The sequence below is a fragment of the Musa acuminata genome, chromosome BXJ3-11 (assembly GCF_036884655.1).
Source record: "Musa acuminata AAA Group cultivar baxijiao chromosome BXJ3-11, Cavendish_Baxijiao_AAA, whole genome shotgun sequence".
NCBI lineage: Eukaryota > Viridiplantae > Streptophyta > Magnoliopsida > Zingiberales > Musaceae > Musa > Musa acuminata.
The window spans coordinates 28,996,778-29,013,683 of NC_088359.1; the positions used below are offsets into that span (position 1 = coordinate 28,996,778).

General features: G+C 37.8%; 2 protein-coding genes across 3 annotated transcripts in view; one reads left to right on the top strand and one right to left on the bottom strand.

The window, feature by feature from the left end:
- Nucleotides 1-1,182: 1,182 nt before the first annotated feature.
- Nucleotides 1,183-12,590, top strand: LOC135653153 (glutathione synthetase, chloroplastic-like). 2 transcript variants are annotated; one of them, XM_065174732.1, is made up of 13 exons: nucleotides 1,183-1,587; nucleotides 2,376-2,545; nucleotides 6,156-6,231; nucleotides 6,398-6,528; nucleotides 8,281-8,403; nucleotides 8,487-8,567; nucleotides 9,058-9,138; nucleotides 9,241-9,310; nucleotides 9,439-9,560; nucleotides 11,172-11,308; nucleotides 11,392-11,584; nucleotides 11,669-11,810; nucleotides 12,213-12,590. In XM_065174732.1, exons 1-12 carry the CDS (start codon nucleotides 1,246-1,248, stop codon nucleotides 11,790-11,792), a joined length of 1,650 nt encoding a protein of 549 aa, XP_065030804.1. In that variant the 5' UTR covers nucleotides 1,183-1,245; the 3' UTR covers nucleotides 11,793-11,810; nucleotides 12,213-12,590. The 2 variants fall into 2 exon arrangements, with proteins under 2 accessions (XP_065030804.1, XP_065030805.1); XM_065174733.1 differs by lacking the exons at nucleotides 6,156-6,231; nucleotides 6,398-6,528.
- A 1,147-nt stretch (nucleotides 12,591-13,737) lies between these two features.
- The window catches only part of LOC135653152 (MAP3K epsilon protein kinase 1-like), a 32,405-nt gene continuing 29,236 nt past the window's right edge, over nucleotides 13,738-16,906 (bottom strand). The window contains exons 20-24 of the mRNA XM_065174731.1: nucleotides 15,888-16,282; nucleotides 15,661-15,795; nucleotides 14,614-15,020; nucleotides 14,385-14,499; nucleotides 13,738-14,122 (exon numbers count right to left, since the gene is read on the bottom strand). Of these exons, the coding sequence (XP_065030803.1) occupies nucleotides 13,946-14,122; nucleotides 14,385-14,499; nucleotides 14,614-15,020; nucleotides 15,661-15,795; nucleotides 15,888-16,282 (1,229 nt within the window). The 3' untranslated portion in view covers nucleotides 13,738-13,945. The remainder of the gene's footprint in view (nucleotides 14,123-14,384; nucleotides 14,500-14,613; nucleotides 15,021-15,660; nucleotides 15,796-15,887; nucleotides 16,283-16,906) is intronic.

Genomic DNA, 16,906 nt, shown 5'->3' on the forward strand with positions numbered 1-16,906 from the left:
CTTCTTAGTTATCATAATAGCCATTTTTATATTAGAAAGATGATTGACAAGAAGTTGGCAATGGAGTCCGACGACTGAGATACTAAGAGATCATTCATCTGCATGAGTTAAATCTCCATGCCAATTGTTGGAACTTTGATGACCATATAAAACAGTAGTGATAGAAGACTTAATTTGGGCTTATTGACTCAAGAAAGTATTATATATGGTTATTATTTAATATAATATCAACAAGTCACTATTTAGAGGGGCAAATCCAAATATAATTATTAAGGTATTTTTTACTTGGATTATAAATTCAATTAAAAGTACATAAACTTGTATGTCACTTTAAACTCTTAACTTTATGGATCAGTCTATAGTGTGAATCAGTTCAATTTTCAGTCATAATATTTTTTGAATAGAATTATTTTATAACTAATATATTGATTGTTTTTGTTCCAAAACAAAGATAACTATTTAAAATATTTTCTATTTTATATGAGTTAGTTTCTGTTGGGTATTGAGTTTATTTATCTCAATTATAATATTTTTTTGATTGACTTATAATGTTTGATGAAACTATAAGGCATGATGTAACTGATATAGAAGTTTCACCATTTAATTGTTCTCATTCCTAAACCAATAAGTAAGCCTATTTGAAACTCTGTTTTTAGATAGATAAACTGATTTATATTAGATTTTGAGTTATTTACTTTAGTTTTGTCTATTAAAAATATTATAATTGATAATATAAATTTCATTAACAGATTTACCATCTATCTTTATTTAATACTGTTCCATTTATCTCAGAGGACATTTCAAATATTACAATAAATGAGTGGCACCCTTTGGGAAATATGAAAAAGAGATATCCTCTGAAAAGAAAAATAAATCTTAAAAATATTAAGTTTTTCTCGAAAATTCACCGAATATATATATATATATATATATATAATAATAATAATAATAATAATAATATAATATTCGAATCCGATTTTATCCAAATATTTTTAAACCCTTATTGGAGGGTTCACTTTTCTACACTAACAAAGAAGCACTTCACCACCTTTGTTACCTTCGTTGTTACTGGAGGTAGCGGTGGTACCAGGAAAGGGACCCACTTCTCCTGATCGACCAGGCCAGGTATCCTTTCGCTCAGCAGAATAAAAAGGACAATGAGGGGGAGGCGGTGTCGGTTTGTGTGGTGGAGGTGACGAGGAGATCCACTCGATCGCGCCACTTCATAGAGATAGGGAGGAATCGATGACCGTTGGCGGCTTCCTCTGGCTTCGCCAATCGTGTCCGTCCTTCGCCGTTCCCATCGATTCCAGGAACGGGGCAGCCGCCGCCGCCGCCTCCAATCCCCGCGCCCTCCGGTTCCGTCACAAGTCCTTTCCGCGCGCCACCTACCTCCGCGCGCCGCGTCGGGCAATGGATCCTCCGCGATGCCTCGGGTCCAGTGACCTAGAGGAGGCCACGGACGATATCGCGGCGGCTGCGACCCTCCATCGTGGCGTTCCTTCTGACTTGGTTGAGAAGATGATGTACGATGCTCTCGTTTGGAGCGCCCTCCACGGTCTCGTCGTCGGGGACAGGCGCGTCCAGGTCTCGTCTCGGTTTTCTCCACGCTGAAATTTGTGTTTGCTTTTGCAAGATGAAATCTTTGTCTCCCTTGCTGTTTGGTTCTCTGATTATTATTAGTTACATATCTTCAACGAATTCACGCCTCAGTCACAAGACTTCATCTTTTGTTTCCTTTTACAATGCCATGATTTCTCACATGTTAGGTTATATGATAATTCTTTGTATTGTGAAGGCTTAACCATTTGTTCTCCCTGTATTACTGTAAGAAAAAGAAGACAACGAAAGATGGTGATTGGAGTGATCGCACTTCCTCATAGATAAACATACTTGTCGAGTAGACTGTAAATTCACCCAGTTTGTGTTCATAATCTTATCTTCCTTTTTATTCTTTTATCTTTTTTCAGATTAGACACGTCCATTGGGACTCAGTATAGGAGAGTGCGTTGCAGAATAAGTGCCAATTTCTGTTCATGTTGACTTCGGATGAAATCTTACTAGGCTTTCGTTGCAAAAAAGTAGAAGATTCTGCAGTATATTGATTTCAGCACTTTCCTTTTGTTGCGGTAGAAATTTTTTTTTCGTGAATCTTGATTATTATGTGAACCGTGTATGCTTAACAAGTTTTCTGCCTTCACATTCCTGATAGGATTTAATATTCTTTTGCCCCGCTTCTTTAATTTTTAGTGCAAGTAGTCTATTGTTAAGATGCTTCTGTAAATTTTAATGTTGACTAGTGTTGATATCAGATGCAAAAGAAATATGGAATTACATAAACCTGCAACTCATTGTTGGATAAATGTACAATGCAGAATTCAGGAACTGTCCCTGGTGTCGGTCTAGTTCATGCACCATTTGCTCTACTGCCCATGTCATTCCCAAAAGCCCATTGGAGGCAAGCGTGTGAATTAGCTCCTATCTTCAATGAGCTTGTTGACCGTGTGAGCTTGGACGGAAAGTTTTTGCAAGATTCTTTATCTAGGTTTTCCTCTTTCAGCAGCTGAGCATTATTTGAATTTTGTTATAGTTCTTGATTGATTACTAACTGTTCTGATTTTCAGTATGACTGATGAATCGTTAATTCTGGTAATTGTAGTGGTTGATGACTGTGTTATTTGGACTTAGAAGAGCAACATGAAATTATCAATAATATGTAATATCTGAATCAAGATTCGTCGTATCGTACTGTACCGGTATTTCGACCCGGGCTTGGTACGGTACGGTACCGGTGTACCGGACGGTACATCAGGGTGTATCGAATAATTTTATATTTTTTATACTGTAGCACTGCCATAGTGCTGTAGTAAAAAATACTGTAGCACTGTAGCGGTACCGGGCGGTCTGCGTACCGGTAACCTATCGGACCGGTACGTACCGCCCGGTATGGGCGGTACGCTTCAGTATGACAGACCTTGATCTGAATACCTACAAATAACAATAATTGGCTTGTTACAGATAACCAAGGATGGTTACTTCTTCAAGTTCAGCTTTAACTACTAGCATGCTGAAATTTTCTACAATTAGTAGTTTTGTGATGAAGTTTTAAGCTTAAGGAATATTGTTCATATCATAGAACATTTAATTTGCCGTCATGCGTTATCTTCTATCATGTGCTTTGTAGTTTACGTTATAATGAGAATCTCCTTTTAAAATACCATGTGAAGATATTTGCAAATTTTCACATGTTCTTAATAAATCACAATTTTTAAGAAAGGTTCATCAACAATTCCGGTAAAAATGCATTCTTTCTAGCCTGCTATTTCACAGCGAACTACACATATTATTCCAGGTAGCCTAACTTGTATATTACTACCTCTGATGCTAGTTGCTAAGAATATTTAGGAGTTGTATATACATGCGGCGTGACTGGATTAAATATGATGGGTGCAGCTAAGGTTGACCGCACACATCTTTCAGATTACTAATTTCTGTTAATATTAATGTATATTAGCTGCTAGTAGAGGGGGGTTGGTCCTTGGAGTTTCTTAGAGTAATTTGATGGAACTAATTACCGACTCTGGAAATGGGCAGATCTAAATCCTGATCCAATCAGCCACATAACCTCAGTGATTATCTCCATCGAATTATTTGCATTCTTGACTCTACCTATTGATATATATGTTCACCTCTACCTGGAAGATATTAATCTATGCAGTTGTGAAAATGTTCAGTAGCCCAAGATTTTTATGCTTTCGGGTTCCAGTGCATGTATACGCTTGGTTCATATCGAACTAGGTTTTGTGCCCATTGTTTAATGCTCTACATATGAGGTTGAGTTAAATCTTTCCCATCTACTTAAGTTTACACTGATGCTCATACAATAGGGTCATTTTTCTGTGAAATTATCCAAAAAGAATAATTGGAAGTAGGTTCCCTTTAACCAAATGAAGATTAATAAAAAGTATCATACAAGGATGACACATAAATAAGTTCAAACCAAGATTTAGGTTTTTGGTTTATTTGCCTTTAAAGAGTTCAATATCAGTGTCATTTTTCATATTAGTATGTCATGGACCATGAAGAAATATCTTCCTGTCCAAGCTAGTATTTGGCTGATGCCATTAAAAGGGGTACAATTGATATTGAAATATCTTACATGACATAAGGTGATTACATTCAAGGTCATAAGCAAGGTCTACAGCAATTGCCTGCGAGGCATGATGCTGGATTAAGTTGTATCTTTTGCTAATTCTGTTGTTTAGATGTTATTGGTTAACTAAAAGAGGCTTTCGAATGAGAAGATGAATTTGCCTATTAGGTAGCCGTTGGACTTTGCGTCGTATCATATTATGTTATAACGATCTAATGGGCTACATGCATATGCACCAGAACCAAGCATAACAGTGTCTTTGAAAGCTGTTTTAATCTATTTTTGCTAATCCATAATTGGCCACCATGGCCTTGGACAATGTTGATATACAGGTTTATCTGCTAAATTTCATCATGTTAGGTTACTCTATCTATACGTTTTTAATTTCCCTCTGAATTTCATTAAATGATAATAACTTCAACATGCACATCTTTTCTTGCCAACTGTGTCCTTTTCCTCTTTGGAGTGAAGCTAGTTAATTATAGTTGTGTTGATTTTTGAAGTTTGCGCTAAAATTCTAGTCAGTGCAATCAAAGGTGCTAGGCGCTAAAAGACATCAAGGTGCCAAAATGCTCAAGGCATTAGGTACTCGTCTGAGCGAAGCAAGGCATTTGTGAATATTAAAATTATAAAAAATATAATTAAGGAGAAATATGAATACTAAAAATGAGATAATAAACGAGTTCCATATAGAGTGTTGTTGGGGGAGAAGTATGGAGGAAGAAGAGGAGGGAGGGGGAGGGGGGCTATGGTGAGGCTTGGTGGGGTGTGACGAGGAGGAATAAGACGGAGATCAACAACTGGAGGGAAGGATGGGGGAGAAGGGAATGGGGATGAGAGCTGTTGGTGAGGGCTGATGATAGACCATGGTGGAGGAGGATGAGGAGGGAGAGTGCCAATTGGAGGGAAGGAGAGGGGGAAGGGGGGAGAAGCATGGAGGAGGGGGGGGCGAGGGAGGTATCGAGGAGGCTCGATGGGGGCAAGAGAGAAGGAGAAAGAGAGGGGTTATTTGTAGATTATCCCCTATAGTTAGACCTCCTTAGCATCTTGGTCCTTAGACTTAAAAAATTTACATTGTAACCCATATAATTATGAAAGTGAAATATCTAACTCTATTTACTTTAATGCCATCAATTTTATCGACAGAAGCACGAAAACGATGGGCAAATATGTAATTTTAATATTTTAGTTATGTTTTCGGTGGTGGTGGACAACGGTACTATTGGGGGTTGCGGGTGGCTATTGTGGATGAGGAGGGAGAGCGACAACGAGAGATGAGGCAAAGGGATGGAAGAAAGAGGACGAGGTAGACGTTGTCAACGTCGCTTGGCAACTATGTCAATGCTGACGACATCTGCGTCATCGTCTTCCTCTTCGTTTGCCTCATGTCTCACCACCATTCTCCTTTCTCATCCACAATAGTTACCTGCGGACCCCAGTGGTGTCGTCGTCTGCCACCACCTAAAACATAATTAGGACGTTGAAATTATTTTTTTGCCCATTGTTTTCGTATTTCCGTCAATAAAACCAACGATGTTAGGGTAAATGGAGTTAGATGTTTCACTTTCATAACTATAGGGATTCCAATATAAATTTTTTAAGTCTAGGGACTGGGATGCTAAAGGGATCTAACTACATGGTGTATTCTGTCATTAGCTCCAAAGAGGGAGAGTGATGATAAGAGGGAAGAAGAGACGGGAAGCACACCTGAGCAGTTCAATGCTCGGGTTCAGGCACACGCTTGGGCTGCGCTCACTTCCATTCGCCTACTGGGACCAATTCAAGGTGCTCGAGTTTCGCCTCACTCGAGCGCCTACATGAGCACCCGTCAACAATACTGTGTTTACTGAAATAATTCTGTTTTGACTGAATTTCATTTATATGGCAGTGAAATTCACTTTCTTTTTGGTAATGGAATGCTTAAATACTTTAGATGCTGGCCTTATATTTGCACCCTTGACAAACAGTGAGTTAAATTGTCATGATTGGTTTGCTAATGCAGAACGAAGAAGGTGGATGCATTTACAAGTAGACTTCTTGACATCCACTCGAAGATGCTAGAAATAAATAAAACAGAAGTGATTCTCTCACCTCGATTGTCAATTTCTCTTATTTTTGTCATAAGTTAATTGATTTAGCAGTGAAGAACAGAGAATTATGTGAACAAATTTTAATAGAAGAGTTCTATATTTTTTTTATTTATTTCTTATGCTTTGATCTAATTATATTTCACCAAGTTTTCAGGATATTCGTTTGGGTTTGCACCGGTCTGATTATATGCTGGATGCTGAAACAAATCTTCTTTTGCAAATAGAGTTGAACACCATTTCATCTTCATTTCCTGGTCTTAGTTGCCTAGTCAGTGAGCTTCACAGGTTAAGTACTCTCTAAATTCCTTGCCGTTTTTTTTAAAAAAAATTTGAGCCCATGTATTTCACAGAATATGCATCTAGATTACCATGATTGTATAAACTAGCAGCTTGAACCAAAAGGTTGTCTTTCTTGTTTGGTAAACTTGATGGGCAGAGTTTGCAACTACAAGAAGGAAGTATTATTTTTTTTTTTGTGTTCTTGTTGGTTCTTATGGTCTACCTCAGTTCATTATGTTCTATCATGTTGTATTTGTCTCATCATTTTTGTACAAGTTGATGGGCAGAGTCTGTAACTACAAGAAGGAAGTATGAATTTTTTGTGTGTTCTTGTTGGTTCTCCATTCTCATGATTGACCTCAGTTCATAATGTTCTATCATGTTGTATTTGTCTCATCATTTTTGTACAAGTTGTAAAATCCCAACCTTTTGCTACTGGCTACATGGGTCTCATCTTTTTTCCATCACATTCGTGATTTTGGTCGTAAAATTTTAAATCTTCAGTACAATTTTTTGCCACATCATCTTGGAATCTTTCCTTTGCCACATACTTGGTGTGATTCATCTCTACTATTTGTCACTCTTATCTTTCAGTAAGATCAAATGTGGCATTTATGATTATTGATATATCTAATAAGCAGGGTTCTCAATTTTGATGTGTATCGCTCAGTACGGGTGGTACATACTGGTCCAAGATGATACCAATACGCGGACCGTCCTCTACGTGGCGGTACTAGTGTCTTGACCGATACTGAGGCGTATCGATTGGTACTGAGGCATACCAACCGATATCGTCTCGGATTTCGACCATTACTGAGTCATACCGGTCGGTATGCCCTGGCGTGGTAGATGGAGGTATTTTTAAGGTTTTAGGGTGTACCGATAGTACACCCTAGCATACCAATAATACATATTGGCACGTACCATACCGAGCAGAGCTCGGTACATTGGTACAGACCGGTATTCAAAACCCTAGCAATAAGAACAATTATTACAATTGTGAGCATGGATCAGTTAATTTTGAAGTGTGTTCCGAAGTAAAACTGATGATAAGTGAGATTAGGATAGAAACGTTAGAGCAGGATATGATCATCTTAAAAGTACTAGAATGTGACCCGTATAATCAATTCAGGGCTTTAAACATGACCGTGTTGCCTATTCATATGTTTTTTTCTCACATGACATGAGTGGTATGTGCTAATATCTTTTGGCGTTAATAAGGTTTGTACTTTTTAAATTAAAACTGGAGTGAGACAGCTATAACTACCAACCAAAACATCCAATCCAGCTATAATTTTCATTTCCATTGTGGTATTTAGGTACCATCTTAAGATTTTGATTGAGTGGGATATGAAAGATAGGAGCTTTTCAAGCGTTTCTTTTGTTAAATTTTATAGCCTTCAATTCTGTTATATGGACTGTCTTCATATTGTTGTTATATATCAACATCAAATTAATGTTGGAGTAAGGTAACGTAAGTAAAAGGATTCTTTTGAGGTTAAAAGGATCCTTTGTTGCTAGCTGAAGCAGGGTTTGAAATGGAAAATTGTTAAGTGTGCATGGAACAAAGAAATCAAGTGAGGGTCGCGTGAATCTTGAGATTATTTATCTGAGTATTTCTCTAGGGACTTTCATAAGATCCCTGCTGCATGCTATCTAGATAACTTTTTTTTCCAATTTGTCCTTCCCATTGGAAGTTTTATGTGATCTTTGTACATATTACAATACATGAGGTTGACAATAAGTGTCATTTCACAGAATCTTACTTAACCAATATGGAAAGGACCTGGGATTGGATTCAAGAAGAGTTCCTGGAAACACGGCTGTAAGTCGATTTGCAGAAGCATTAGCAAAAGCATGGAATGAATACAATAATAGCAGGTTTATTACATGACACACATTTATTTATTGTATACGTGTAATTAAAATAGACTTCCCTAATTCACTTTTGTCTTTTTATTCAGTGCTGTAGTTATGGTCGTTGCCCAAAGTGAAGAGCGCAATATGTATGATCAACACTGGCTATGTGCTGTTCTGAAGGAGATATATCCTTATACTATTGAGTATTGACACATTTTCCTTCTCATTTTTGGTATAGTAGGTTCTCGTCATATTATCTTACTTCGAAATCTCACTTTGTTACATCATATCACATGTCTCTGTCAAAAGATGGAGTTTTTTCCTTTCTTGTTTAAGTTGGTTTTCATAGATTATAAGATATCATTTTAGTTTTTTTTCTTTTGGTTGACATCTGGAATAACAATTATATAGTAGGCTTTTTTATGTTAATAACAGGGTACTCGCAAACCATAAATCATGCAGATGCATTGTTGCAAGAAAATAATCTCTTTTTGTCACTTAGATAAAATGTGTCAAAATATGGGGTTTCCCCCTTTTTATCCAGGATTATCATAGATTATAAGAGGTCACTTTTTTTTTTAACATCTGGCTTGACATTTGGTTTATTGGATTAGCATTTCATGTAGTGTCATCATCAAGTCCTCTGCCAGCACATTTTTCTTAACATTCTAACACACATGGCGTGGCCACTATCCGCAAGACCTTATCAGAAATAGATACGCAAGGACATGTATTGCCTGATGGATCACTTGTAGTGTATGTACTTTTCCCTATTAAATTAGCCAAGTCCTTTATGGAGTTGAAATTAATAATAGTTTTATTTGCATTAATATATTGCCATTATTGTCCTTAATGCAGTGATGGACAAACAGTTGCTGTGATCTATTTCCGAGCTGGTTACTCGCCAAATGATTATCCTTCAGAAGCAGTATGTGATATCGTCTAGTCTCTCTTATTTAGATATCTTTGGTTTTCTGTTGTGATATGAGTTGAAGTGATTTTTTGTAAACTTTTATAATGGTATTTGTGTGTTTTATTTACACACTCATATCACAGGAATGGCGAGCAAGGTTTTTGATGGAAAAGTCATCTGCTATCAAGTGCCCCTCAATCTCCTACCATTTGGTTGGAACAAAGAAGATTCAACAAGAATTGGCAAAACCAAATGTCTTGGAAAGGTTTTTCTTGCTTGTGTCATAAATTATTTGGCAAAATCAATGATTCACAAATTTTTATTATATCTTATATCTCATCTGTCATTGCCATTCCTTCTTGCCTTGATAGGGCTATTATATGAAGCTAGGTAATCACACATTTTCCTTTTGGTAGTTTTATGTTCTATATTTTTACATTGTGCAATAACTTATCTTACTAATCTTAGAACCAAAATCCCCATGTTTAGAACAATGCAAGGTGCATTGAATTGTTATTGTCTTTACCAGTTGATGGAGATTGTTTATTCTCAATAAATTTAAATAAGACACCATATTCCTAGTGAAAATTTATTGTTCAATCACTATGAATACTCTTTAAGATTGAATTTAATATATATGATTATTGGCACCATAAGCATACTACACCCTCGCTAGCAAATATGAAAGTATCTTTTTTGGTTTCTTCATTAGCAATCATATCTCTCAGGTTATGTTGGAACCCATGGTTTGTTGCATACAACGTTCGTCGTACCACGACATAACGCCAGTAATGGGCGGTATGTATCAATCAAACAAGGGATTGATATGAGCGGTGCATGCTAGTCTGTCAGTACACCACATTATACCGTGTGTCGGTATGTTGGTACGTACCTTACCGATGGTCAGTCTATCATGAACTTAGCTGGTTTTGCTTAAGTCGTGCGGTACCCTTGCGTGTCCGTCTGCAAAGCGTCGGCCTCCTCGAAACCTCTTATGGTCCCTTAAGGACCTGCAAAAGTGAAGACAAGATAGAGGAAGCGTTTAGCTTAGGATCCCACAAGTAGTCCTTCAGTAAACATTTAATAGGCAATTCAAATTACAAACTTAAACTTCGTAAATTCTAAATGGTCGTGCGATAAAGGGTCTAAAGTGGTACCCCATGGTCAAAAGTCTCCACAAGTGCCCATATGACATTGCTATGGAACAAAGCAAACACTACCCAAACGCCTATCCAGTCATGTGTCGCCCGAGTAGCTCCTGGTGCTATGTCGGTTGACACTCCGCACCACTCTACAGAGATAGAAAACCCCCAAAATGGTTGCTTGGATGGTTTGTTTTTGGGCAGTTTTGCATATGCCCGACGATTGCACACAACTTGCATATACAAGCCTATCACAGCCATAAAAGCCAACTAAAATGGGGTCGCCAAGCCTACTATAAGCCCTCTGCATGCGGTGCAAAGCATGAATAAAACCGATAGACACTGACATACATGAGCATTATATCGAACATCTTGTTTATATGTTTGTCCATGACAAGTCGGTACATCAGTACAGACCGGTAAGACGAACCATGGTTGCATGAAGAAGTATATTATCGAATTCGAGAGATAAGCACCAAGATATTATTGAAGATGCTAGTGATCTGACATTGAGACATCTAAACTGCCTGTGAATTAGCTAAACACCAAACTGGGTATTATGCCTGCATATGATAATTTAGAAGTTTTCCTTGTTCTGATCAAATGAAGCTGGTCAAATTTGTTGATACAACTATGATTATATTCTCGCGGCTGTTAAATTAATCATATCTGTGTTGTTTGCTTCGTATAGTAAATGCTTTTGCTTGCTCAGTAATTTTTAGCTTGTGTTGCAGGTTCCTTGATACTGAGGACATTGCAAAAGTGCGGAAATGCTTTGCAGGGTTGTGGAGTTTGGATGATCCAGATGCTGTGAAGTCTGCTATAGAAAAACCTGATTTGTTTGTTCTCAAACCCCAACGAGAAGGAGGAGGTTATTCTTTATTGCAAGTCTCTACTTGTCTTCCTATTTCTCCCACCTCCTGACAACTTGGTATGCTGTAAATCCACTTCCAGGAAACAACATTTATGGTGACAATGTAAGGGAAACATTGATTAGGCTGCAACAGCAAGGGACTGAGGAACTTGCTGCATACATTTTGATGCAGAGAATATTTCCGACAGCTTCTCTTGCTTTTCTGGTCCGAGAAGGTGTTTGGCATCAGGATAATGCAATTTCGGAACTAGGAATATATGGTGCCTATTTAAGGTATTTAATGCTTAAACAGCCTCCATGTTCCCTTGTTGATTGCTCTTGAATGCCGAGTAACATGGAATCATTCCCAAATGACAGGAACAAAGATAAAGTGATCATGAACGATCAATGTGGCTATCTGATGCGGACAAAGGTTTCATCATCAAATGAAGGTGGGGTGGCAGCTGGATTTGCGGTTTTGGATAGTATTTACCTGACATGACGACACATGTTTATTAAGGTAATCACAAATCTAGTTTCTGTTGTATGATTTGCATGATAATTTAAATAATTGGAATATTGTTTTGTGTGGTGATGGAAACTGTTTACCAGTTTAAATAGACATAAGCATCTGGTACAATCTACAAGAACTTGGATTACTTCCTTCAAGTCAGTTCCTTACATTGGCCATACACTTGAATATCCCATGTGGAAATCGATCTAATCTTTCAGTGCCCCGCCCTCAGGTCTAGTTGGAGCATTTTAGAACTAAACCAAAATTTCAGTTCTCCTATAGGGCCCCTAATTCCCTTAATAAAGGGAATTTGATTAGAATGTTCTTGGGATGTGGAAAACCACATTTGAAAGAATTATGTGATTGATGATAAGATGGTAACATAGTTGATCCCATCAACTGCTGCAGGTTATCATCGGCAGGGCCTGGGAGGAGTCATTAGTGATTCTTCAGGATGTAAAAGTACTCCACGGTTTCTTGTCTTCTACAAATCACAGAGAAGCTTGATTCTTATTCTTATGAGAAGGTTCAGCTGCATGCACTCAATAAATTCTTCCAGAGCCGAGCATCCTTGTGACACCACTGGAATGACTTGTGACCAGAAATTAAACTCTGGCTAAATGAACAATTCAGAGCTGATTGTATGCTCATGTGCTATTTTATTTTCCGGGATGACTTGAAAACTAATATTTGGTGCTCTCAAGGGCAAAACCAAATGCTGACGGTAACAAATTGTTGTGTGTGCACACATCTGGGCCACTATTATTCAAACAATTCTTCAAGTCATGTTTGGCAAGCAGGTATACATACGTAAACCATATGGATGTATGAACTACTGAATAGTGACTTGTTTGCGATTGCAGCACTCACCTCTTCTAAAAGTATGATCAGAGGTTTGCAGCTCAAAGGCAGATCTCCAAATGAGGACTTCGCCATTGCTACAAAGAGCGGCATATGAAATCAAATTAAGGGGTCAAGAATCAAGAATGTGTAATTACCGAAGCAAAGATTCATATCAATGGAGTGTCATATGATGCATCTCCCGGTCACATAGAAACCTGCACAAAATAGATCTATCAAGGGTGTGCCAAAAGTAAGTCCTTATGTCGTAACGCTTACCCGTGATGCGTAATTCATGCGATTATATTCAATGGAAGATCACCAGTTCTTCTACGATGTACTAGCAACGAGAGAGAGAGAGAGATCTGATATTTGAACTTACAGATCCTACTCTACTCCACAATAAAGAAATCCATAGTACCATCCTAACATCGCCATAAGGCCGTAACACACACGATAAACCAGTCAATTGTTATTTGTGTTGGCACACCCAGAGTTTATAATGCTCGAAAGTAGGCCTATAAATTTCACATATAAGCTCACAGCACCATATATGATATAAGCAAATCTGGGATCTTGCTCCTACAGTGACAAAATTTGACGAAGATGGGCAAATTCTTAGTGAGGGGATACTTGAAAACACCATTAGAATGCACGCAGATAACAGATGTAAATGAGAAATGAATTACTAATGTAGAGCATTCACTCTGTAATCGCTCAAAGAAGCGCCTTAAGCATGCATGTTCTTCTCCATAATAGGAACCAGAAGCTGAAGGACTTACTTTTGGCAGTCATTAGACATCCTCCCTGATGGTCATACCAAGCTTGCAACACTGCAGGGGCATTGAAAGCTTTAGCGACTTGTTGTAAGATTTCATTTGACAACAAATTTGAAGGCTCCAGAGATCAGTCATACCTAGGAGGTAGGTCTGATGTCTGGCAGATGAAATACTTGTGGAAGAATAATGAGATGCTTAAGATCACAATCTGTGACCTGCAAAACTGGCTGAGCAGCATCATTAGCATATGATACAGACGCTTGCATGATACTTTGTTCCGCTCAAGGGTGACCCTAACTAAGGGGAACATCATATGAATAAAAAAGCAACTTACATACATGATTGATATACAAAAGGTTGCTCATCATCATTTTCGAGATAGGAAAGCACAGACAAACTCTTGAAAGATGCTCCTACAGGACACAGGAAACAAAAAAAGGAACAAAAAAACCAAAAAAAAATATATAATACATTTCTTTCAGAGATCCAATTGGTTCCCTTTTAAGATGGGTGGAACCAGATTCACAAGACTGTGTTGATATGGAGTGCTTTTAACAATGCAGTGGCCATTTGCTTGACTAAAACTTGACCACCAGAACGCTGCCCATCTCTCCGTTCTTCAATCAGATTCTGGAGCTTTTGAGGTAGGTCATTCTCTACTATAAGTTGCTTTGGTCTAGGGTGATGTTCGTACACAGCCTGAGGTAGCAAATAAGATAGGACCAATGAATACTGTGATAAGGAGCAAACCAAGACAAATATCTAATTGAAGCCTCTTAATTATCTGTTCAGGGAGCCATCATTTGGCTAGTTCCTACTAAATTTTAGTTTTCCACTCAAATAATGGCTTTTCCTGTTTTTCTTATACAATTCTAGCTTCTCTCTTGCTGGCTCTGCTGTTTTATCCAAAACTCACCCAAATAGTTACAAACACTTTTCTGGCCAAGCTAACAAAGATTACCTTTATCAGTTTTAGCAGATTAAGACGAGCAATAGCGTCTTGATGATCAAGTCTGGCTACTAGCAATGTCGTCAAACCATTGATGGCCATAGCTGTATTTATTCTGGATGATTTCCTGCATTTTCATTTGTGAATCAAAAGACAACAACCAGGAAAATGGTAAGAAAGTTCTGAGTTTAGGGAGATTAGATCAAAGCTCAAGAATGAAAATAATCTTTATGTTTCTTACGTAATTATCTTCCAGAAAGGCTCCAGTATGTGTACAAAATATTGTTCTGGACAGTTCTGGAAGAACTTCACCAATTTCTGAATCGCTTCCTTCTTCAGCAATGCTTGTTCTACTTTTCTCTGGTCATTATCATGTGCCAAGCAGACAGCAATTGAATCCAATGCTGTGCCAGACCAAGCTTCGTCCTCCAATAGGTTCAAGTACACATCCAATCCTCCATGAGCCCTCAATTGCTCTCTTGAGTTTCGAGATGCATGGGCCATATCACACAGCAGAGGCAATGCACATTGCTTGAGTGGCGAATCTGACATAATAAAATTCATCAAGTGTGGAATGATTCCATTTTCTGCAGCCTGTTCTTGTCTCCTCTTGTTTATCTTGCAGAGGTTGAAGAGTGCATTGAGGACCTTCGAGTAACAAAATACAAAGTTAAAATAGCCACATTTTGCACCAAAAGAGAATCAGAAGTTCCACTTTAAGAACCTTAAAAAACTTTCCCCCATTCAAACCCATATAGTAAATGACCAATGGATTGTGCATTGGGACACAAAAGATCAAGAGAAAAAAAGGATAACTACCAGAATAAATGGAAGAAATCTCAATTTTCAAAGTTCAAGTGCTTGCAGCCTCATGAGGAGTATATACAAAACACAAGTTATTCAGAGATAAGGTTGCAAGGATGATCTAATCCTTGTTCACAATGGAGATTTAGATCAAATAATCATTTTTAATGCAGGATTAAGAAAACATGCCACATCAAATCAGACCCTAGGTCAATATCATGTGACAAAGAAAGTAAACAATGTACTTGCATATATGAAGATCTGATGCTGCACTTGACTCTTCTATAGCATATGTTGTCAATGCTTGCAGAAGTTTGAAGGAAAGTTACAAGCCTTGATTACAATCATGAACTCAAGAAACAAGCATAAGAGTGTCTGGTTTTGATGGATTCTAAATGCAAAACAATTTCACAGAAGCTAAAAATAAAGAAGGAAAAACAGTTAAATTTGTATGTGGTTAGCAAACTTGCAATAAATTACTTACTTCGCTATGTATTTGAGAGATAAGAGGTCCTTCACGGAGTTCGAGATTTGGAATCAGATACTTGATTGCATCAGCGCGCTGAAGACTTTCCAAACAATTTGGATCCGTTGACAAATGGTTGATACATTTTAAGATCTACATTTTAAGATAGATAAATCCTGTCAGAAAATTGAATTAGTAACCTAAACAAGTAGGAGCTATTAACTCTCATTGAAGTTCAATGTGACCTTCAGAAGAATAGGAGGTTCCATTTTATTGAACATCTGGAGAAGGCGAGAAAGCAAGCTTGGGCTACACATGTAAGACTTCACTATAGTGTCAGCTTGTGCAAACTCTAACAGAAGATCTGCTACCTTCTCAAGATATTCCCTTGCAACATCAGCATTAGATGAAGACACCATCTGCGACAGCAATCCAGACGAAGTAGTGCTACCAGGTCTAGCATTTAACACGCCAGATCCAGATAACACACCAGATGTTGCCTGTGATGCTAATCCAGATGTAGAAACTCCTTCATTAGAACTAGATGACCCCATTGTGGGTAAAACCTTCTTTGTTGTTTTATTTGAAAGCTTCATATTAGGGTCTGTATTACCAATTTCTCGTCCATGTCTAGAGACCTCTGCAAAATAAATATAATATCATAAAAATGAAGAGACTACATATTTATCAAGTGAAATAAGGTCCAGAAGAATATAAATCACAGTTCAGTATACATAGGAAGCACCAACTGGAGTTTCAAGACTAAAGTTGTCACGACCGGGCCTGATAACATAATTGGTTTATTAACTTGGTTGAGCCTGGATCCTGATTCCCTAACTCAAAATACTTAAGCCTATGTTAGCAATAGTCCATCTATCAGACCCTTATAAGCTAATCTAAGTCTTCGCCCACTCCACTAAAGTCCTACGTCGGGGGTGTTAAAATCTATCTCACTTAAGGGCTTGATGTCCTCATCAAAACCTAACATAGCTGAAAATCATGCCTTAGTATAGTGCATAGCTCCACATCGTGATATGCTCTCCAATTCTGTCCACAGGTAGTCTTTTACTAAATCTCTCACTGTGCCCCAATAATGTAAATTCTAATACCAGTTATCACAACCCGACCTGATTAAATAATTTGCTTATTAACTTCATTGAAGCTAAATCAATAATTCAAAATATTTGAGTCCAAGCTACTGTCAGACTACTTCTGATGTGGGACTAAATCGGGGTGTTACAAAAGTGCTACTAATCGTAGAAAT